Source organism: Canis lupus, chromosome 2 (assembly GCF_003254725.2).
Source record: "Canis lupus dingo isolate Sandy chromosome 2, ASM325472v2, whole genome shotgun sequence".
Taxonomy (NCBI): domain Eukaryota; kingdom Metazoa; phylum Chordata; class Mammalia; order Carnivora; family Canidae; genus Canis; species Canis lupus.
The window spans coordinates 75969648-75994393 of record NC_064244.1 but is presented as its reverse complement, the minus strand read 5'-3'; the positions used below and the strand labels follow the sequence as shown (position 1 = coordinate 75994393).

The following is a 24746-nucleotide window of genomic DNA, read 5'->3' as shown; positions in this document are numbered from 1 at the left end:
AATCCCCCAATTAGAAAACTAAACCATGAGAATCAGAGAGATGCTCTTGGTTGTTCTGCAATAGTTCACTGGGAATTTGGCAAGAACCTTCAAAACGTAAAATGTATTCATTCCATCCTCCTTTGTGAGGATCACTATACCTCTGGCCAGTTACTGAGACAGGGTCTGTTCTTGTCCTGAAACAGATTTGGAAGAGAAGTCTTTTGCTCATTTGCAATCATCTTATGTAAGGCTTCATTTTCTTCCCCTTCTCTTTCTAAAATCTGCAAGAGAATGAAACAAGAAGCAATCAGCCACCCCCTACCGACATTAAAGGACTTGCCCCCTCCCTACTCCTCCCTACAAAAGCACAATGTCAGTTCTCTGGGGGAAAGTCAATCCAGGGGGCGGCATGTGATTCCTACACAGGGCAGCTCAACATCCAGTACCTTGCACTGTGAACAGCATTCTCTGTAACTTGGAAACTCGGGAGCCTTTGGAAAATACTGCTGCAGTTTGCTCCAAGCCTCTTTAGAAACAAGTCTTCTTTCATTTTCAGATATGCATAACTCCCCTGAGTTAAAAAAAAATTTTTAAATAAATTAAAACTTCAACAAGGTTAGTATAGACCCTTCTAAAATTTTATTTCCTGTTCCTTTGAACTAAGAAAAAATGTATTCTTCTTTCCTATGATTATCTGTTTCCTTAGTTTCAAAAATGTCAAAACTTCACCTTTAAGGTTCTTAATTCTAAAGAAGCTAGCCATTGCCATAGGTCCTTAATCTACATCTGTGATTGAAAACCAAGCAATTAAAAATACAGGGGACTAGAGCCATGCACTTCCCATCTTTCTTCCTGCCACTGAAGGAAGCAATTAAAGGGGCTTCTGGGGATCCTAGTAACCTTTGCCAGGGCAGAGGTTGTTGTTCAAGGGCAATGTACCTCGAGTCACACTCAAAATGCCACACTTATCTACACGTTTTCTTTTGTCCCACCTGAGAGATAATTTTCAAGTTTGAGTCCAATCTTACCAGAATCATTGTTGTACATTATCAAAGTTTAATAAAGCAAGCTCCATTCAATCAGAAAACCATCTCGGAGTCAAAATCCAAATGGTTTCCTTGCTACAGCCCTCACCCCAATCCCTAAGGATCTTTAAAACTCCCAGGCCTGGATGCCCCGGTGGCTCAGTTAAGACTCTAACCTTTGGTTTTGGCTCAGGTCATGATCTCATGGGTCACTGGATTGAGCCCGAGTCAGGCTATTCACTCAAGCAGGGAGTCTGTGGGAAACTACCACCCCATGCTCGTTTTTTTTCTTCCTAAAGTAATTCTTTAAAAATGAATAAATAACTTAAATCATAAAAAAAATCCAAGAGGGAGAGAATATTAGTCAGGACCACTCTTGCTCTTTTCAGACCACAGCAATGCCCAAGCAGTGGTGACCACCATCTCATGGGCCCAACGCCGGTTTATAGTTTCATACTCACATCCAGCTTTCGGGGGTCCATCTCCCTTCTCTACCCTTCTCTCCCTTTATCCTTCTACTTGTTGTTTCAGCTGCTCCCAGTTGATAAATTAGTGAACTGTACTTATGTGCAGTTATTACCTTAAAAACCATCTCTAAGGTTTCAAGGCCATACATTTGTTTCTACCCCTTTAATTAAGAAAAATAAAGCCAGTAACTTTTCAAAATACCATATCATTTTTTACTTTATAGGTTCTATGTAATAAACAAACTGAGTGAAAAAAAAAATTGACATAATGAGTCCCTACTATAGTTTGTTTATGATGATGCTGGGATACAACCTCAGTTCTGTCTTGTTCAAATCCTCTAACCCCTCAAAAGGCACTGGCTTACCCTCTCTTTTTCAGCTTCGAATAATCACAAGATTACTTCGCTTTAGAAAAAATTATCAGAGAAAAACAGATCACACGGTAAAAATTAAATTTCTTTCTGAGTAGGCTGTTGACTTCAATTTCAGGAGGTCATGAAGACCTACTCCAATACGTCTATCCTCAGATACAAGCAGGGAACTTTTTTAAGGTTTATTGGATTACCAGACTCTAATTTATTGCATCTTTATGGTGAAATACAATGCCGCCGTAAACAAAGAGGACAGCGGATTTCCACAATCTGATTTAGAAAGAACTCCGAGGCAATTATAATTTTAAACTGGTTTTCTCCCCCCACCTCACCCTACCTAAAAATGACTGAAGAGTATATATGTGCTATCCCTGTATGTGCGTGGTACAGAAAAGGTATGTGAACAGAGGAAACAGTAACACAAACACACACACTTTAATAGGATTTGCTGTCACTAGGGATGTGTTGCCCTTGTTGTGATGAGAGGGTATTTTTACTAGCCTTAATGCTGGATGTATAAAAAGAAAAATATATTTCTGAAGTCAGAATCATTTTATTGCACTTTCACTGGTAAGAAACAAGGCTTTCCATTGTACTTTTTATCATGTTTCTAAATTTAGCATAACATTTTAAAAAACACGATGATTGAACATATCTGAAACTTTATATGATCTCATGATCATTAAATTTCACTTGTTGTATATTTTAGATGTGTATCCTGTAATTAGTATCACTTTCCTAACTTATAAAAGAAAAAAAGCCAATCACCTAAATTCATCTCCCAACACTCGATTGAATCAGTCATGAAAGATTAAATTCAAACAGTCCTGGAGAACCTAAACACAGCTATTCTTCTGCTAAACACAGAAATCTTGTAAACAAGGAGGTTAAATGTGTATAAATACCCTCATCCAAAAAAAAACTAGTTCAAACTATAATAAGGTGGGGAACAAAACCTCTGAAGAACACATAAAAACACAAAAACTGCCCAACGGCTAAGCAAACTGTATAATTAGAAAGGTTTAGGTGCACTTGGGTGGCTCAGTTAACTGTCTCATACCTGACTTCAGATCAGTCATGATCTCTGGGTCCTGGGATCTATAGTCCCATGGGGCATATAGTGGGGAATTAGTCTGTCCTCGGCAGGGAGTCTGCTTCACTCCCTCTGCCCCTCCCCGGCTCATTAGCGCACATTCTCTCTCTGTCTCTGTCTCTCTCTGCAATCAATACCAAAGTCTGTATCAGTAGTAAATCTCCCAATGCAGTATAATCTGATGATTATTTCACATAAATCTCTGATTAAATATACATAGGGCTTTATAGATACATTGGGATTTACTATGAAAACATCCAAATTGAAAATAAAGGTTTCCAGATAAAAATGACACTTTCAAACTGGAGTTTCAGTGCCTCCTCAAATACCATTAAACCTGAGTAAAGGGATTTTTAAAAAAGATTTTAGAGACTGTGCCAGTGGAAGGGGGAGGGACAGAAGGAGAGAATCCCAAGTAGACTCCCTGCCAGGGGCAGAGTCCAACAGTGTCTCTTATCTCACAACCCTGAGATCATGACCTGAACCAAAATCAAGAGTTGGGTGCTTGCTTACATGACAGAGCAACCCAGGTGCCCCCCAGAGGAAAGGGATTTTTAAAAATTTCTAAAATCATAACGATGAAAAAGACAACACAGAAGGAGCAATGCCAACAAAAATTTTTCAAACGTAGGAAGAAATGGATGAGACGGAAGAAAATGAATTTAAAATTAGCAAAAGTCAGGTAGTAACCAGATTTACTAAATTGCAGAACGGCCCCCACTAGCCCAGGAATTGGGAGCACACAAGTACAGAAGGGATTAAATCACAAGAGAATAGACCAAGTCTGTATTTAGGAGGCTGTTAAAATTCTCATTTCCTTTCTCTAGGCCCTCTAGATAACGGCCTCTCTAACCACAGAATACCACAGGCTTTTGCTGCCGACAGGTCACTTCAGGCCTCTGCGCCAGGGATGAATATGGTGCATAGATGAATATGGTCAGGAGCTGAGATTGAGTCAAGTACATGTTTCCACACAGAAGGGAGAGACTCCCAGGCACCCTGTCTCTCATGACCCCAGAGCACTTACAGCCCAGTCTGCACTTTCCAAGCAGGAAAATGGAAAATGTTCATGGAGAAATCTGAGTGGCCCAAGGGCAGGTAACAATAGGAACACCCCAGAGCAACGGGCCCGCCAGGGCACCCTAACAGCAAAAAGCTCAGCCTCAACAGCCTCTGCCACACACACGGCAGCCAAAGAGCATTCAACACAATGCATGAGGTAGAGTCTGCACCAAGGCAGACTGGGGTGAGATGTCACAATGCAGGAGACAAGAATCTTACATGTTGTCAGAAATGGAAGAAAAAATGTATTCTAAAAAGAATAGCTTTAGAGAAATGGTCTACTAAAACACAAAGCATTCCTTATGGTTTTTGAAAAAAAAAAATGGTTTCAAACAATTATATACCGAGGCTTTGAGAAACTCTTTAAAAATACTAAAGTGGAGGTGCCTGGCTGGCTCAGTTAATGGAACACGAGACTCTTGATCTCAAGGTCTTGGGTTCAAGCTCCATGTGACTGTACAAAATACAGGGAAAAATGATAATAAAATACAAGATAAAGTACAGCCACTAAGTTAAGATCAAGCTAAAGCACTAAAAAACAGCTCATGCTCAAGTTTTCTGCTGAGGAGCGCAGCTCAAATTCTGAAACCACATTCAGCTCTGCCATGCTTTTTGTCCCAATTGTAATACTGAAATGACAAGATGATACAAGAGGTGGGAAGACAGCATAAGTCAGTGAGGTAAGGAGTAAGATGACAATCTAACACTATTTCAAGCAGCCTCTAAATAGTCACCAGGAAACTCAACATTGTGCCACAGAATCCTCAACTCTCAAAAGGGAGGAATATACCTCACTGTCTATAGCATGCTATGACAGGTAAGGAAAACAAAAAACAAAACAAAACAAAAAAGGTATGAAAGCATCATGAGAAAACCTGATCCACTTTTGGCTAGTCACTTTACCTTCTTGTACCTACTCGATCTGTCCACCGCTCAAGTTCATGTATTCTGTGTGTGGACTTCTCTTGTGCGCTACTACTGGGGGGGGGGGGGAGTGAAGTGACAGGAAGGACACATGAGGTTGGGACCAACAGAGACCCAAATCCACATCCCACCATGATCCCTCCTACCACTGTATGGCCAGTAGGCAAGCAAGCTCAGTCACTCAACTAATAAGCTGAAGACAGTGGAGTCATGTCCCAAAGATCAGTATACAAGTACCACTCCAGTGAGAGCTATTATCACTACTGACCTCAAGGACTAATGATCTAAAAGGACTAGTGTGCATGAGGGTAGGTGTGAGATACGATGCACAGTTAGTAATTAACTAGTGAAATAAGAATTGGATACAGTAGGGGAGATGGGGATTTAAACAGTTACATGGCTTTGAGATGTAGATGCCTGTTTGACTTGCAGAGCACAAACAGAATGGAAAAACATGTCACATATACGATGATTCCCCTGCAAAGTTACTTATTAGAAGTCAGCACTCCAACACAAATAAGAAATACATAAACAATATATAGGATTAATAAACAACCAGACTTTATTAAGAGTACGCAGCACAAAGTAGCTGGTCAATAAATGCCTAAGAAGTGAAACAAGAAATAACCCTGATAATATTAAGAAATATGTAAACAATATTCTGAAAATGCTTTTCTTATATTAACTGAACAAAACTGACATAAGTCATATATATTATACATTATATTAAAATACATTGTATATATCTTTCTAATATATTAACTGAAAAAAACTGAAATAAGTCAAATAAAGACTCAGTCATGAGACATAATTGAAATTCTTGCTTTTAAACACAGTCCTTCAATATGGCAAGTGACAAAAAGTTTCTTCTCTAAATATCAAAATATCCTATTTAAACTTTTTTTGCAAGGAAAGACAAAAAGATATGTGAGACACTGGAATGAAAACCGGCATTAAGCAGCTAACTGTTAAAAAGGATAAGAGAACAAACTTTAAAATTCAAGCACAGTTAAGAAAAGTGGATACTCCACATGGCGACCATATCAGGGCCCAATCCCTAAGAAACACATTAAACAATGAACAAAACATTTATGATATGCCAAAGTCAGACTGGCAAACTTTGAAAAAAAAAATGCTTCTAGCTTACCATGTGGACAAAGAATGTCTTCATTAAAATTTAATTCCTCCTCCTCTTCTTTCCTTTCTTCTTTTGATTCATCTAATCAAAAGAAATACAGATGAATAATAGCCACTCTAGCTGTTGTATTTGAAGTTCAAAGTAGCAGAGACACTACAGTGCATAATTTTGACCAAAGAAAACTTAAAAACATTCTAAAAATTAGACCCACGTGATTCCTATTCTCCTGCTAGGAAGTGTTATATTTCTTTCCCTTAAAAGGAAAGAAAAATACTCGAATGGCAAGCTTTACTTTTTCAAGATGTAGATTATGCAAGAAAATGTTCCTTTCGTCTAATTGAAAAATACATCTCCTTCCATTAATTCTAGTCAAGCTATTCAGAATACAGGATCATAAACCAAGTTAATCATCTACATGTCATGTCATTTTCACCCACTGATTCTTTTAAGGGTTGAACAGAAAGCTTCAGAAAAAAACTATTGAGAAATAAGGACTTAACCTTTAACATGGAACATGTATATTAAGAATTCTTAAAACTTCCCGTTAAAATTTCTTTTCCAATATCCACTTTTCCTATTTGTCTACACTGTGTCACCATGAATTTGTAGTTGTATATGCCAGGAAAACAATCAAATGAAAGCCTTAAGTCTAAGGAGAGTAGAATAGTTATCATGGTTTCAGTTTAAGCACATAAGATATTTTGTTTTGTTTTTTTTTTCACATAAGATATTTTGAATACACTTAATAGAACATTTAAAGAATACTACTAATCATTACAAAGCTAAAGTAGAAAACCAAGCAAAGAATGGATATGCTCATATACATAAATACAACTTTTAAAAAAGTTTAACTTTAAAACTTTAAAAAAAGTTTTTTAAAAAAAAGTTTAAAAAAAGTTTTTTTCATAAATACAACTTCTCAAATAAACAACCATGGTTGATCGATGATTTTGAAAGGCAAAGCCTTGCCAGTAAGTCATTTTTCACGTCAGAATAGTTAAAACTGATGTGAAAAGGATACTCTTTATGTTGGCAAAAGCATACAATAAGAAAACCCCAATATGCCTTCTGGAAAAAACCAATACGTGTCAGGACATAAATAGGTTGAATTGTGTGATCCAAAAATTCTTGGAATTTTACGCAAAGAGCTGATACAAGCTTAAGAATATGCTCACTTTATCTTTTCTTATCTAATAACTGAACAAAACTGAAAAGAATCAGTTAAATATAATACCTCCATATGCTGAAATATAGCCACTAAATAAAAAGAACTATTTATTCTAACAGAAAAATGTACAACTGCATCTATAGGAGTACCGTTATTTCAAAAAAACAACCCTATTTATAGTGATTAAATCTGGTGGAAAGCCTGAAGATTTTACTTTGTTGTTACCTCTATACTGATTTAGGCTCTTACAATCTCTGAATGGTGGAAGGGAGAGAAGAGAACCATATACCTCTCAAAGCAACATGAAAACTACTTTCAAACTACTTTCAAGCTACGCCAACATCAAAATACTTTCTACTACGGAGCTGACTTTATTGAAAAGGAAGGGTTGCGGCGCCTGGATGGCTTAGTGGTTGATCATCTCCCTCGGGCTCAGGGTCCAGGTTAACTTAGGGAGCCTGCTTCTCCCTCTTCCTATGAATCTGCCTCTGTGTGTCTCTCATAAGTAAACACAATCTTTAAAAGTGAGGTGGAGGATCATTGGGGTGCCTGCCCCGCTCATCTGATGGAGCATGCAACTCAGTCTCAGGGTTGTCATTTTGAGCCCCATGTGTTGGGTATAGAGATTACTTGGGCTTTTATTTAAAAGGTGGGGGGGGGGGGGCACTAATACATAAAGCAGCTTAAAACAGCACCAAGTAAGCATTTAGAAGGGTCATATGACGCAATGTGTTAAACATTTATTTTTTAAATGATTGGTCAGTAACACTGCAACTAACATGATGTCTGTGAATTGAGCAGCACAGCAAGTTTTTTTTTTTTTTTTTAAAGATTTTATTTATTCATGAGAGACAGAGAGAAACAGACACAGGCAGAGGGAGAAGCAGGCTCCATGCAGGGAGCCCGACATGGGACTCGATCCCGGGTCTCCAAGATCACACCCTGGGCTGAAGGTGGTGCTAAATCGCTGAGCCACCTGGGCTGCCCACAGCGCTCTTCAAATTTAAAAACGTTGAAAATCACAGCATAAAACAAATAGTGGATTCAGACTTTATATTTTCTTAACAATTGTCAAATTACTGTGTTGTACAACTGATACTAACTTGATATTGTATGTTAATTATTCTTCAGAAAATAACTATAGTACATTTATTAAAATAAAATACCGGGGATCCCTGGGTGGCTCAGCAGTTTAGAGCCTGCCTTCGGCCCAGGGTGTGATCCTGAAGTGCTGGGATCAAGTCTCACATCAGGCTCCCTGCGTGGAGCCTGCTTCTCCCTCTGTCTTTGTCTCTGCCTCTCTGTTTATGTCTCTCACGAATAAATAAAATTAGAAAAATTAATAGGGACGCCTGGGTGGTTCAGTGGTTGAATGTCTGCTTTGGCTCAGGGCATGATCCCAAGGTCCTGGGATTGAGTCCCACATAGGGCTCCCCATAGAGAGCCTGCTTTTTCCTCTGCCTCTGTGTCTCTCCTGAATAAATAAAATCTTAAAATATATACACACACAGACACACAATATTAAAAGGTAGTAATCTGGGGAGAGCCAAACCATGAACATTCAGAATATTTCAGTAAGTAATATGTGTGTGTGTAGATTTTTGAATAAGAAAATTAGGTGAAAACAGCAGCTAAATAGACTGATCAAACCACTAGCTTCCATTTTAAACCTACAAATAATTTTAGAGCCCTAATTTTCACTGTATCTTTAAAACAATGATTATAATATTCAATTTAGTAGTTGACCTATATGCACATAATTTCCTAGCTTCAGAAAATTCCAAAGAATTTATAATCTAAATGTTATTCATAAGCTGCCTTCTCTCCTAGATGAACAATGCAGGACAGGCTCCATTTTTTCTGACAAAGGCGGCTTTTCAGTGTTGCGGATAATCTTTAACCAAACACACTAAGCTGACAATATACCGTGTAACTGGCAGCAGACTCACCTTAAAAATTTTTAGCCTAGAGCAGAATTAAACAGAATTTTGGACGTGATGAACTAGAGACTGAGCAAAACGGATGCCAGGGTCAAAGGAATTCATTTGTGTGCCTGCGGACCCCTTGCTCAATTTCAAGAACTTAAAAATCTTATTTGTTCAGACATATGTGGGAGCTTTAATAAAAATGGCCTTTGAAATTGCACAGATGGGAATTCTGCGGCACAGAATTGACCAGACATGACCAAACACACAGGCATTACATGTTACCTTTACTCAATGTGTTGCCGTTCATTTTCCCGTTGCTTTGGTCTACATCACCATCTTGTTCATCTAACTGTTCAAGAGCGAGCTGGCGCCAACTGCGCAGGGAGGATTTCCCCACCCAAAATCCATCATTGCTGTGGAATAGAGACCGTGTGAAATCATTTCCTAATACCTACTCTACCCTTCTTAACTTGTAAAGCCCACAACTACAATGAAATAGAAACATTCAATAACTGCTACTGTGCACACAATTTTTAACCCACTCCCTCTTTGGGGCCATTTTTACTCTTCACTACTGAAATGTGGGTATCTCAGATTCTTTTCCCATCCCAAATCTTATCCTATTTCCTAAATTACATTCATGCCAAACACAACTCAATGGGCTACTTTCTTTCAGCTGACTGCTGTTCCTAATGACATACAGCTGTGCCTTCATGCAGACAGGTCCTCACATACATAGATCCATGCCTATATACAAACATACATTTAAGGAGTCATGAGGCTGTTTGCAGAATGATCAAAAAGCAGTGAACTTAATTGATCTTTATTTGGAAAATATAAAATGTGGGACGCCTGAGTGGCTCAGTGGTTGAGCGTCTGCCATTGGCTCAGGGCATGATCCTGAGGTCCAGGATCGAGTCCCACATCAAGTCCCTTGGAGGGAGCCTGCTTCTCCCTCTGCCTCTGTGTGTTTCTCACGAATAAATAAATAAAATCTTAAAATTATATTCATATACAGTGGTGCTTGACATACCTCAAGTATGCTGGGTATTTATGCCAAGGATGCTCCCCTGGATACCATTTGTTAACATACTTCAGCCTTTCTAAAGGGGACACCCCTATGCCAGAACACAAACTAACGTGCAGCCCTGGTCGGAAGCATACCTCTGCTTCTAATTATGGAAGGAATACAGTCACAAAGGCTGGGTGACTCGGCTTTCTTCATCTTTGCCACAGTGGCAATCACTGCAAAAATCTAACCTTCCTGTAGTGCGTGTCATTAATCTTTCTTTGAAAAACGCTAACTCCTTTGTCATTTGGTTACTAGCTCTTGCAACCATTTCAGTTTATCATCAACAGTATACACTGTGTAACATACCCCTTTACTGTTGCTTTTAGTAGATTATTAACAGTTTTATAATCTTCATTTAGTTGGCTCTTGAGACGCAACACACGACAGCGCTCTACCACACACTCCTTACACAGGGCTTTCACTAGAGGGGAGAGAGGAGAGCAAATGAAGTTCCTGCACACAGATTACCTGTGACAAAACTGTTAGAAGTTCACAGAACACAGATTTCTAAACCAAAGTCACAAGTTTTAACAAAACAGAAAACTGGTATACATCCTAATTTATTTAATGATACCAATTGCAAGACATCAATACTGCTATCTGCATAAAGAACAATGAGAGGTGAAATGTCATAATATGCTAAAATTGCTTATGCCTCAGGTATAGTGTTTTACAGGGTTTAGATGCATATTGTGCAAGATTAGAGTTCAATAATTAAGGCTCTAAGGTGGGGGAGTCTAAAAATAATGTTAATTGAAATCTTCTTAAGAGTATCACATATTGGAACAGTTCAAAGCACAGTACTATCCACTGTGGGCCAATTTAAAACTCAGTTGTAGGAATCATATGCAATGTGATTCTTTGAAAGATTTTTATCTCTACTTAATTGATCAAGAATCAAAAACAAATTTAGAAAGCAAAGTTCCAAATGTGTTTAAGAGAAGGCCTGGATCATACAGTTAAACGCCAGTATTTATGCAGTACAATGTACTTTCAGAAAACAAGATTTAATTTAGGAAAAGATAGGAGGGTGACAGCACCTATAGACTCACCTATAGATTGGAGGTGGGGCTTGTGCTATCAGTTGCTCATTAAAAAGAAAAAGGTTTTGAGGAAAGAAAACCAGAACCAAAGAGACTATGGATACTGGGTGGTATTATATAGCTCTATATTCAAAGTAGAATCAAGTAGCTTCCTTTTATAAGCTAGGTAACAATCTACAATACATGTGCAATTGACCAGACCAAGGTTCAAGTATTTTTTGTTGTTGCTCATGTACTTTGAAGTTTACTGCACAAAGTAACAAAATACTACCATATGGTTTTCTCAAAAGAAGAAAATTGTCTACTTGGAGAGGGGAAAATAAAAAAACACCAAAATGGAACAAAAATTGGTGTATAATGCTACATAACTTCTTTCCTTAGCAAATCCTCTCTGCAAAGTATGCAGAACATTTGGTCTGGCTGGCAGTTTGGTTCAGTCAATTAGAGACTTCAGGGTGAGGACTTGACATGTTACTTAGTAAGCAGAGAAGACACCCAGAATTACCAGTAAGTCTTGGTCCTCCCCCATAACGACTGTAGAAAATGTCTGCTGCATATTCAGATATTCTCTTCATAATTGAGATCTTGTCAGGATGAAGCTTGTCATGGGAACACAGGCAGGCATGATTATCGATAGGCTTGGTGGGTGTCGATTCATCCAACCACTTTTGTAGCCACTCCAGAGACACAAACTCATAGGGCTCTGAGCAAGAAAGCAAATTAAAGAGTCTATGTATTTTTACAGATTTATGACTCAGCGATACATTCAGTTTCCTAAACAATGCAAAATGTCCAAAGTTAGCACAATCAGACGAATCGCTGTTCGGGGAAAATGTTTCAGGAGTACAACAAAGCTCCATGTAACTACCCCTTTTCTGGTTTAAGGAGCAGTGCACGATAGGGACGAGACTGTACAGTGCCCTATGAGATCGGCTGGTATTATTAACCACATTCTACAAAAGAGGCATCCACAGAGAGAAGTGTCTTGCTTGACAGCACAGCAGAGCTCTGATCAGGACACCCACGACCGTTAACTCCGAGCCATGCTCCACAATGGCTTGCAAATCACATAACCTCTTTCCCTATTATGCTTTTTCATAAATGATTTTCATAAACACTTTTCACGGATTATGTGATACACATCTGGAAATGAAAATGAAAATTCTTGAGTTCCAAGTTAGAATTTAACCTCATCGGTGAAATCATATTTTTATAAGCCAGTATCAACCGCTGAACGTTTTTTCATCCAAGTTAATAATCATGTCAATTAAAACGTATTTGATTTCCCCACCCCAATCTGTATCATGAGCTATTCATTACATTGTTATTTCAAGAAAGTAAGGTATTTAAAACAAATTTCAGGAAGAAGTACAGTATAATTGTTATTGATTTTGAAGTTGCAAAAATTAAGACAAAACCAAGCCACCTCAAATTGAGTTTTCATTTGGGAAAACAGTCCCAGAGTTCCCTAAAAGTCAAAATTAAAGACAAAGGGCCAGCTTTGATTACTTACAAAGATCTCCAGTGAGTCCCAGCATAAAACATAGAAGAAAACATACAGAGATTGAATTTACGTATTTGTATTATGTACTACTTCTGATGAGATCTGAGGGATAGACAATTCAAATCAAAGCCCATTTTGATCACTTTTATACTACACGTCCAAAAAGCTAATTTCCATTTTTAGTTTGAAACATTTCAATTTTTACAATAACAAAATTCAGCATAGTCACATCCCTTATTTGTGCTAAGACTGTACATTGTCAATTGAAAGCCTTCAGAGTGGTCAGCCCTAATAAAGCTGCAGAGGAAGAGCTCATGACTGCAAGTTGAGACCAAGGTCTAATCCAAGTTCTGCCACCAAGAAACTGAACTTGAGCAAGTCACTTAAACTCTCTATGCTTCAGGTCTTTAATTTGTAAAATGAAGGTAATAATACCTGCCTTCTACCTACCTCACAGGGATGTTGTTGAATGTAAAAGATAAGATATGTGAAGCATTTTGAGCTTTTTGGAAGAAAAGAGATATAGAAAAGTTAATCATACATTCACATAATATATAAAGAGGAGACCTTAAGATTCAGTATAGGTAACACGGTAATGGCACTTTACAATATATAATGGTGTGGGGTTAAATTCAAAATACCTCCCAATTTTATTTGCCATTCATCAAGTTTAATCTGCCAGGGATAGAGTACACTGTGTATCTTATGAAAAGATAAACGATCTCTATCCAAGAAAGGAAAATCAGAGTTTTAGCATTACCTAATATCTTCCCAAATACAGTCACATAGATTAAAATTGTTATTAACCTAAAGGCCATCAAAAGAGGCAAAACAGAACTGCGACAAGGAGCAACATTCAAGAATGATTCAGCAGGTGTTCTCATTTCCCCAAGAACCTGGGAATGGGAGCAGAACCGACAACACCTGCCATTGCTAACTGAAAGAAAAAGCAGTAAGGACCCTGACTCTTACAAGAAAAGGAACCTAAGAAAACTGCAAATGCACAAAAGCAAGGGCTGGGCTGTCTGCTGGAATTCAAATCCTCGGGTGGCTATGCCTGACAACAATGAAGCTTAAGGCAGTCTGTTCCACGCAACATTTTCCAATCCCCTACTAGTGTGCCACAGAAAACTTCCAAGTTAAGCTTATTTGGGCTTTGAGCAATTTCATAGGAATTAAATGTTAAGATACAAGATAGGAAAAATCATGTTTGATTTTATAGTAAGAGGAGAAAGACAGCAGAGAGCAGGCCTGGGATTCTGATGTAATACCATACATATTACTTATTTTGCCATATTTCTAAATTCAGGGTGCCAGTTTTAGTGTGCTGGAGGACGAGTTACTGTGATCACACAGGTCTGTCTCCATTTTTCAATCTCCATTACTGTAAAGAGTTATGTCAATCTCTGACAAGAGTTTCCCCGAGTATCAGGATTGAGCTCAAGGCTCAACAGTTAAGGCAGATCTGCTGAATAGTTTTTACACTACAGATGTTACTGGTCTAGAGATAGACTCATGGCAGGTTCTCTAAGACATGTGATCCTGTAAATCACCTGAGCACTGCCTTCTGAAGGCATGAGTAATGAACACCGCAAAGGAATGAGAACTCTATTCACAAATTTGGAGATATCAAAGGGTAAAATATCCCAGCATTTGGTAAAACAGGAAAGCATGTTAAAATATTTATTAAGGAAAATGTACATTTTGATTAAAAGTTACTTGTAACTTTTTAAATGCCTGGATTGAACATAAGGAATTTACTTTGGTGAAGTTTTGAAAACGTAGAAAGACTGTGGCATCAAAAATACTTTCAACACTCCACCTATAGATAATTTAAGATTTAGAGAAAATTCATTTCAATAAAAAAGGCTAAAAGTGTTTGTGTTCCCTATGAGGCCTATATTTTAGGGTAAGTGAGTCTGCTTTAAATATGTTCACAAACACAGGTAAGATTTAGAAAACGCATCACAAAGACTTGGATTGGCAGCACAAAACCTTCTTTATCTACTTTGGGATTTTTCAACATCTTGGCATAACAGATTTTCTATTTAAGTTTACTTCAAATGGGAAAAAAATTGTAAGTTCATAGTTGGTAAAAGTATTGCTAACAAAGAGACATAAGCACAGGTTCTTATAGACTGAGTAAAAAAGCTAAGGTGGCCCAAGTATGTGTTAATCTGAAACATTACATATTTGGGCCATGCCCTAGTCTTAAAGAGTGGTTCAAAAACAGCATTTTAATGTTAGATTCAGTAAGTCCCTTCCTCTAGTTCAGTGAATGCAGGAAAACTGGGAATACAGTTCAAAAAATAGATTTCTGGGTCTCAACTCCTTTTAATAAATTTGGAGATTTGAATCATACTCATTTCCAAATCATTTCCGGTAAGGTCAGTCTAATTTTTTAGAATAACCCCACACCTTAGGACAGAGTGACACTAACAGGTTATAAAAAAGATCAAAATGAAGTAAGATATCGTTCAGAAAGAACTGTTAAGACCTATTCTTACATATTTAGCAATTTATACTCGTATCAGTAATTGATAATATGAAATAGACAAAACAAGTACAGTTATGCTTGAGTATTTATTTTCTAAAATTAGGATTAAATTGCCTCTTTAGGCAGGAATTGGGCATGGGGATTTCTGTCTTTGAAACGAAAAAGACAGCAGTGTATCATTACTAATGGCCTAGCAACCTTGAAATGGTGGGGTTTTCTCTAAGGCCCTAGGTAAACTTGAATAAACACACGGTAACGGGATGAGCTGGCTCATGTGGGATAATTCTTAAGAAATTAGGTGTCAGCAGTAAACTCTCCTATTCTTAGCATAATATTTGATGTTAAATTTCAAATTAGGGTAATAGTATCATAAAAATAGAATTCATAGAAAACAATGCCTGTTAATACTGTTAGGGCACAAAGTGCAGAAGGAAACAACATAGTGAGCTGCTTCCATAATCCATCAGATTTTTCCTTAAGAACAAATATCTCACAAAATAAAAACATCTATCGGACTCACATATACATAGAGTGCTGACCTAAACCTTGTAATTTATTAAGAGCTTCCCGTTTTTAAAAGTACATGAAAATGAAAATTATATGGAATGCTACACATCAAATTATTGCTGGTTTACACAATACTTTTGTAGTGCTTGAGCTGGCATTAAGTGGATTATAAGAAAGGGTGGGAGAAAGTTTGTTCATATACATCTGTGAACATGAAAGAAAAAAGGCACATCATGGCAACAGTGCTGTCCCAGAATATCTTACAGACCAGCTCCAGCAGGTAACCTTTGGTACAGCTCCTTAACCTCTTCATGTTTTGCTTTTCCTTTGTCCACACTTTGCTTGCGCATCTCGGCCATTTCAATACACCACTCTTCAAACTTGGAATTATCCCGATCTACCAGCTCTTGAAGAAAGGCTATTCAACACAAAGAAAGAAAATAACGTCTTCCTGTTTTCAAAAACACAACCATGCCAATCTCTGAGTTATACCAAAGACTGGCTAGGATTGTGGTGGCAACTTTCTCCTGAAGACTCCCTTTCAGGGACAGACCTCCACCCTGAAGGCAAAAATAAAACTGAAAAAACAGCCACTAGAACAATACCGGGTGATGTCCGACCTGGTTCTCCATGATGTCACCAGCCAACTGGAGCCATCAAATGGCTTAGGAATACCACTCAAAAGAGGAAGCCACAGAGCAAAGAGCAGTATTAGGTAAAATACCAACGAAGATCGCCTTTAGGCCAGTAGTAACTCTATTAGGCTCCACACCCATGGTGGGGCTCAAACTCACGACCATGAGATCAAGAGTCACATGCCCTACCACCTGAGCCAGCAAGGTACCCTGCAACTATTCCTTGAAAAAAATATCTATAAAATTAAAAGTGGCTAAAATACATTTGTATGCTTTATAAATAAAACCAAATGGCTCTTTAAAATACATGTTTTGATTACCTACAGAATTTTAAAAATATTTTTGCTTTTCTTTAGGAGGGGACAGTGGAACAGTTCTGTTAAGCCTCCATTATTTTAATTCTACTGTATTTGCCTTATGTAATCTTGGAAAATTGCTTACCTGGTACCTGAACAGTTGTGTTAGGTTTTTCTTGAGTTTGTAATCTATACACCAACATGTACGCATTTCGAGAGCAATGAGTTCCTTTGCCACACTTGGGTTTACGTGTCTGGGACTTAGAAGGCTCTGCTGAGGTCGAGAAATAAAATAAATTAGAATGCCTATAGTCCACTCATGCTTTTGTTGGGGAGGGACAAGAGGAAGGCCAGAGAACATAATTCCTACAATACACATTTAAGATACTAATTCACTTAACTATTTTTTAAGTAGGGACCCACACCCAGTGTGAAGCCCAGCTCGGAGCTTCCACTCATGACCCTGAGATCAAGACCTGAGCCTAGATCAAGTCAGACGCCCAACCAACGGATCAACCCAAGCACCCCACATTCAAGTTATGTTATGAGGGATCTAAAACACCAAAAGGTAATACAAATTCAGGAGGCCCATTAGATGTCTGAATATTTGAACAGGTTTAGTACCCTAACTCCATTGTGTGCCATAATACGTTTTTAAAAGATGTTACGAAAGTACTATTTTTCACAAAAACAAGGCTAGAAACAGAAAAAAGGTATTACTGATCCATGTATTTCTATGTTGGTCTTAAATTATAAAAATAAATACAGATTATTATAGAAATAAACCTGATGGTTCCCAGAATAGAGCAGAGAGGCAGATGGGTTAAATGGGTGTTGAGGATTAAAGAGTGCATTGGTGTGATGAGTATTGGGTTTCATATGGAAGTGGTGAATCACTATATCGTGCACCTGAAACTAATAACACAATCAACTGGAATTAAAATAAAAATTTAATAATTCTTAAAATTTAGATTTAATTGCCCAAACAAAATGGCATGTTCAATAAAGTGAAATGCTAATGACCATAAAGATCAGTCACTAATATCTATGAATTCAGTAGCAAGTAGACATGTTAAGTGTTTCCATGTCAAGTCTGTCCTTGAATGTGATCTTCAAAATGGTGCTGTGTATCCCAGAGTAACTTGTGAGGAGAGGAGTTCCTACTTAGTTCTGGGGAAATCAAGGACCAGACCCCCTTCGATTCAATAAGTTCTTTTCTAAAATCCATCTGCCTCAAGGGTGAGCTTCCACTCATGTTTTGTGCCTTTCTCAGTCATCTGCCCAGTTTACAAAAAAAAGATATAACCTCTCACCCAGAAAATAAAGGTTTTTGCTGTGTCATTAGAAGAAATATTTCCAATAAATTTTTTTGCTTTGTTTAAATCAAGTCTATTAACATATTTATATTGGTTGATTATGTGGTGGTATTTATAAATTTTTTAAAAAGCTCAATCCAAAAAAACTAGTTAGAGATTTCTGGTTACAGACATCCTCAGTACATTCCATAAGAACAAAATCCCATATGGTCAGTTATAGTGGAAATACTACCAAGGAAGAAAGGGCAACAGTTAATAATGTCCTGCTCTAAAGAAAGACCCATCTATGTGTCTCTGAAAAGTTGGTACTGACTCTAATTTCATTTGGATGTCCTTAAAAAGAGTTATGCTTTAATAGTTTTCCTATTTAAGTCAGAAATCACATTATTTGTAGCTAAAATTATGATTTTTAAAAAAAATTGGATTTTAAAGTGCAAGGAGGGGCAACCTTGATGGCTCAGTCGGTTAAGCATCTGACTCTTGGTTTCAGCTCAGGTCATGGTCTCAGTGTTCTAAGGTTGAGCCTGACACTGAGCCAGGTAGAGTGCAGAGCTTGCTTAGAATTCTCTCTTACTCTCCACTTGTGTATGCACACGCAAGGAACTCAAATTTGTTCAGTATTCTTTAGAGAACACAGGAGTAAAAAGTTTGAAGACTACCGTGGACTTAAAAATGCATGAGCATGTACAGTGAAGAGGAGGTCAGGCATTTCAAACTAAAATGTACTAAGATTTACCATGTTTAATATTTTTTAAAAGAGTTTTTATGAAGAAAGCAGGCATGCGCAAGCAGGGGGAGGAGCAAAGGGCAGACTCCATGCCGAACAGAGTCCCATGTGGAGCTTGATCTCACCCCTGAGATCGTTACCTGAGCTGAAACCAGGAATTGTACTCTCAACTGAATGAGCCATACAAGCCCAACATGTTCAATACTTTGTGTAAGATGGAATATAAAACAATTCAAAGTGCATGATAGAATACAAGAATAAAAGACTTACAGAATTTAATGAACAAGGATTTTCTATTTTTGGTAAGAAAACGAAAGATAACACTTATAGTGTATGTTGCATACAGCATAAGAGCCATTAAAAGTATGGAATGGGATCCTGATAGGGTGATAGGGAGTCTCTTTCTCCTGAACTGTTTTAAAATTTAGGACTATCTATATGTAGAAGATAAGACCACCTTAGCAATGCTTTTAATCCTATAGTAAACCTCAGTAGAGAAGACCTAAAGACACATCTGTTTTCTTCTGAGAAATAGTCTAATAAAGATATATATAAGAAAATGCTAAGAACCTGATTATTAATGAGGAAATAACATTGCTGAATATCTATAAACACCTAATCATGATTTAAAAATACAAACTCTCTATAAATTACAATACGGTCTCACTTAAACATCTGTGGAAAGGTTCCCTTATACACATCAAAAGCCAACTCCAAAGGCCATGCTCCTCCCTGAAACCTTGGGAAAGTAGCTCTGATGCATCAAGAACACTGGCAGAAGACACATACCTGTTCCCATTCCTTTTCTCTTATTTAGGCCCCACAGTCCAAACCTTACCCAAAAATCAAAGCATGGTAATAAAGTGAAAAGAAGCTCAGCTGAAATAGCTCTTACTTGCGTATTCGTTCTTTAGGGAGTAAGTGGGTACTCTGGCTCAAGAACATGGAGAACAGATATTCAAATACTCCTAAGGGTAGACCTCAACACTCCCCAGATACATTGCTCACATTTGAGGGATGGGGTATGATACTTAGCAAGGAGGAGTAGGCACTATTCTAAGAGCAAAGGACTCCTGCTAAATTATTTCCTCAAAGTATATTTTCTAACTCAAAGAAAAGGATTACAAATCCTACTATGTTAAATCTACTGCTCTGTTCATTTTACACCTAAAATCCACTATCCTCTCCCCATCCCATCCATAATTAAACTGGTAATTGAGTATTTGCCTTTAAACTGCATTGAACTATTACAAAAATCATCTCTGGGAGAAAAATTCCTTAAGATGTTTTTTATGTGATTAAGAAATGCAAATATCCTTGATAACCCATAACAATCTTGGGCCCTAAGTATTTAGTACCAAGATTTCCATTAAGAAAAATTTATATTTTAAAAGGGCACTCACAACTTAAAGGTTTTACCTAGATCTTCCTCAATCCCTAGTTGTAATTTCTTCCCTTCCATCTTTTCTATGTCTTCGTCATTAAACTTATACCATTCACCGGACTGTGGATCTTTCACATGGGCAATGTAGTGGCCAGAATAAGCACTCACTCCTCTGTGTATGAGGACTGCACTGAGTTCATACACATAGGACCCACCTGGAAAAGAAAAAGGGATAAAGTGAAAGATGGTTTGCAGAACAATATTTCTTCTTATATCCTCAGTCTGAATTATAATGATTAAAATTGTTTACACATCTCATAGAATTAAAGGCCTGTCACCTTAAAAAGAACGTCACTTAACCAAAAAAAAAAATCTAGTTTTACACAGTAATATAGCCGACACTGTCTTAAGCAGCTCGCTACCTTAACTCTCCGTTTCTTCTCTAAAATATACAGCTGGAAAGCTCTGACATTCTGGGCACCCAAGTCATGATTACAAAGCTATTCTGTTGTAGACTTTGCCTATCAGCTATATCCTTAGCAAGTATCAGCTGCTCTTACTCGTTACAAAATTACACAAACTAACCAGATGGGAGAGTGAAACTAAAAAGCTATTGTTTCTAGAATAAAACAAGAAAATGTTTTAGGAAAAACTGGAGGAACGTCATTAAAGGCGAATTGCTGTCAAAATAGGTACTGGCATAGATAACTAGAAACTATCAGGAGAGAAAACATTAAGAAATCTAGAATGATTCTGCACATGCACATGGGGCCAAAGAGAGTGGTTGAAGTCCGTTTGAGAGGAATCTAGCCAGATTCTCCCAGGGTGAAACTAGGGTTCCTCAGTTCAAGAAATGTGGAGAAAACAAACCTGTCAAGCACAGGAAATAGCAGGAAAAAATGATCTGCCTTATAGCTGACACTGGGGAGGAGGAGGAAGGGAGATAAAACCCCAAATATTACACGTTCTTGAGATGCTAGACTCATGTTTCTATCTACCACAATTCACACTACCTACAAAGTCTAAAAAGTGCACAAGAGTTTATTTACATGTGGTCCTGGGATGAGTGACGGTTCTAAGGAAGGTGAATTCTGTCAAACACATGCGGTCACACACTGCAACACAAAACATGCATCACTACAACTGAGAGGCAGCCTACCCAACAGACAGTGGAACAAAACGCATAAGGATTTTTCTCCTCAGCTACTGGAAAACAGACAAGTGAACACTTAAGTATGTTTAAATAAATAATTAGAATTAAAAGGATAAAACATGACAATCATATGATAAAGAACCAAACTGAAGCAACTCAAAGTCAACACCTGAATGGAGAATCAATAAAGTAGAAGATAGAGCTGAACAAAGTAGAAAGGAGAAAGCGACAAAACGAGAAAGCAACGAGTGAGTCAGGGGACATGGAGAACTGTCTTAACCCACACCTAGCAGAATTTCAGGAGACAAACAAATGAATGAAACGACATTTTAAGAGGTAATTGACAAGGAATTGTTTACTGTCCTTCCCAGGAAGAAAAACACGTTTCAAACCTACCCCAATAACTAAGCGTGACAGTGCAAGACCCCAAAAACCCAAAGGAAGAAAATCAGACAAAACAGGCCACACATCAAGAAAGACTAAGGGGGCACATGGGTGGCTCAGTGATTGAGCTCTGTCTGCTCAGTTTGAGATCGTGGGATCGAGTCCTGCATCAGGCTCCCCATAGGGAAACTGGTATTACCTTTGCCTATATCTGTCTCTCTGTGTTGCTCACAAGAATTTAAAAAAAAAAAAAAAAAGACTTAGCCACCAACTCCTTGCCAGCAACAGAAGCCCTGAGAGACAACAAGTCTCTAATGTCCTGCATGAAAATAACTGCCCACATCAGAGGAAATAAATTTTTCAAGAACAAAATACAGACACTTTCAGATAGTGGCATGTGAAAACAATCTGCCATCAGCAGCCCTTTCAATAAGAATTTTATAAGCTCTAATTCAATATTTATAAGTTACTGCAGGGCAGCCCTGATGGCCCAGAGGTTTAACGCCACCTTTGGCCCGGAGTGTAATCCTGGAGACCTGGGATCGAGTCCCATGTTGGGCTCCCTGCGCAGAGCCTGCTTCTCCCACTGCCTGTTTCTCTGCCTCTGTCTCTCTCTGTGTGTCTGTCATGAATAAATAAATAAAATCTTTAAAAAAAAGTTACTGCAGATAGGAGGTCTAGAATGCAAATTGGAATGAAGGATAAACCCAAAATGCTGAAAAACTGAACACCAACAGTAGTACAAACAAGAAGTCCTCCTTTAATTTTTAAGAGCTGAACTAAAAATACATATTAAAAATAAGTTAGGAGAAGATTGAGTTTTCAGTGGTTTGAGAGCCTTGTTTAAAGTTCCTACTTAAGTAATCTCTACAACCAATGTGGGGCTAAAATGCACAACCCTCAGATCAAAAGTGCATGTGGTCTTCCAAGCAAGACTGCCAGGCACCCCACAGTACTTGTACTGATTTTTATTTTTTTAAAGATTTTATTTATCTGTTCATGAGACAGACACAGAGAGCAAGAGACATAGGCAGAGGGAAAAGCAGGCTCTCAGGCGAGCCCAATGTGGGACTTGATCCCAGTACTCTGGGACCATGCCCTGAGCTAAGGCAGACGGTCACCGTTGAGCCACACAGGTGCCCCATGTACTGAATTTAGATGTAGATATTAACTCCAGAGTTAAATGTGCCCATTTTAATTTCTAGGTTAATTAGAAAGAATAAAATAGCGATATAAACAGCCCACCTGCATTCGCCTTGTGCGCTGGTCCACAGTCCACATTTTAGGGCTTACGAAGACTCACCTACCTACTGTTTTTTCTGCCACAGCCCTCTCCCATTACTTCACAGTAAAGGTGAACCAGTAAAGAAAAAAAAAAAGCCTTTCCATCTCCCCAACCTCATGAAACCATAAAGAAAACTGATTAGCCATGGACAGAGCAACAGAAAGAGTATTGGGGGGTGTTGTGGTATTAGATTGGTCTTCATATATCAGGTTCTTAAAGATTAGATGAGCAAAGGGACTTCAGCATTGAACCTGAGACTCCAGGATCACGCCCTGGGCCAAAGGGAAGTGCATAACTGCTGAGCCACCCAGGCAACCCAAAGACTGTTCTTTTTTAAAAAAAAATTTTTTTTTTCTTGAATCATGAGACACAGAGGGAGGGAGAAACATAGGCAGAGGGAGAAGCAGGCTCCCTGCAGAGATCCTGACACAGGACTCAATCCAAGGACCCCGGGATCACCACCAGAGCCAAAGGCAGATGCTCAACCACTGAGCCATCCAGGCAGCCCCCCAACGATTTCTTTCAACAGTTTTTAAGGTTTTTGTCTATTTTAAGTTGCCTCCAGAAGCTTTTTCTGGAGAGAGACAAAAAAACTATGATGTAATTTCTATATTAAATAAATAGGAAGATGAATCTAAGGAAGAGGTGAAGCAGTCCTTCCACATTAGGGCAAGAGAAACAAAAGGGCCAGAAGTTTTTCTCTATTAAGCACCGCCCTGTATGGTAAGCTGATGACCATCAAGAGGAATAGGGAATCAATGATTTCTTCTTGAAAATATGTCACACCATCCTAGGATTCATCAATGGTCACAGAGGGGAAGAATTACAGTGTAAGTATTGGAATTATGCCAACAAAAGTTTTTGATAAAAAGTTAAAAAAAAACACATGGAGGCAGCTCAAAAAGATTTAATTTTATGAGGGATTACAGATATGGCACTGACCTAAGGGACCACTTTTGGGTTCATACAGTATAGTACCTTCTCCCCTTTATATTCTTTTGTAGATACTGATGAGCCATCTAATCTTTGTGGTATACTTACTCATGGAAAATGGAAGTAACAAAAAAAAAAAAAAAAAAAAAAAGAAAATGGAAGTAACATCTCAGCTCACTTAAAAAGTCTTTGTTCCCAGACAGAGTTTAGCAAAGAATAGTTATAAGCTGCTATTCTGTATTCAAAGGTTGACCAAAAGTTACAGTCTCTGAGCATCTTAATTATCACTGCCTGGTAAAAGTTTTACCTTTATGTTCCACATAAGGCTCCATATCCAAAATTTCTGAGAAGCCGATGTACGTATTCAGTTTTTTCTTATGTCCAGTTTGCCTAACCAAGAAGAAAGCTAATTACATTTATATATAAAACAATCATAAAACAATGCATAAGCTCTATCAGCTATTTTTAATGAACTCAATGGCACCTAGGTAAGTTTCATTCAGCAATCTTACTCAAAAACTTGTATAATTAGAAGTCAACATAGTGCTGTGACAATTGGTGGCAAATAGGTTAAAAGTATGAATTTAAATGGTTGATGCCGAACTTTTCAGAAGTTTTAATTTAATCACAAGAGAGCCATTGACCTTGCTTTAAGTAATGTGCTCATGCAAACATTTCCTTTAATTATAGTATAAAAATCTATTCCTAGGGGTGGGTTAGGGGTGGAGGATTAACAAGTAGGAATTTATTTCTTATATAAACATTGAAGATAATTCAGTTCTTACCTATGTTTGTTTTCCTTTGCCGTTTTTGATAGAATTAAAACAAGGATTCTTTCACTAATTTCTAGTC

At 37.9% G+C, this 24746-nt stretch overlaps 1 protein-coding gene across 5 annotated transcripts in view; it reads right to left on the bottom strand.

Moving 5' to 3' along the window:
* USP48 (ubiquitin specific peptidase 48) overlaps positions 1 to 24746 on the bottom strand; it is an 84241-nt gene that overhangs the window by 22346 nt on the left and 37149 nt on the right. For 2 of the 5 annotated variants that reach the window (XM_035713133.2, XM_035713130.2), the window contains exons 8-17: positions 24202 to 24284; positions 20175 to 20354; positions 16858 to 16986; positions 16050 to 16199; positions 11779 to 11976; positions 10537 to 10651; positions 9441 to 9571; positions 6072 to 6143; positions 429 to 553; positions 141 to 263 (exon numbers count right to left, since the gene is read on the bottom strand). In XM_035713133.2, the coding sequence (XP_035569026.1) occupies positions 141 to 263; positions 429 to 553; positions 6072 to 6143; positions 9441 to 9571; positions 10537 to 10651; positions 11779 to 11976; positions 16050 to 16199; positions 16858 to 16986; positions 20175 to 20354; positions 24202 to 24284 (1306 nt within the window). The remainder of the gene's footprint in view (positions 1 to 140; positions 264 to 428; positions 554 to 6071; positions 6144 to 9440; positions 9572 to 10536; positions 10652 to 11778; positions 11977 to 16049; positions 16200 to 16857; positions 16987 to 20174; positions 20355 to 24201; positions 24285 to 24746) is intronic. The other 3 variants (XM_035713135.2, XM_035713131.2, XM_035713136.2) reach the window with 2 other exon arrangements.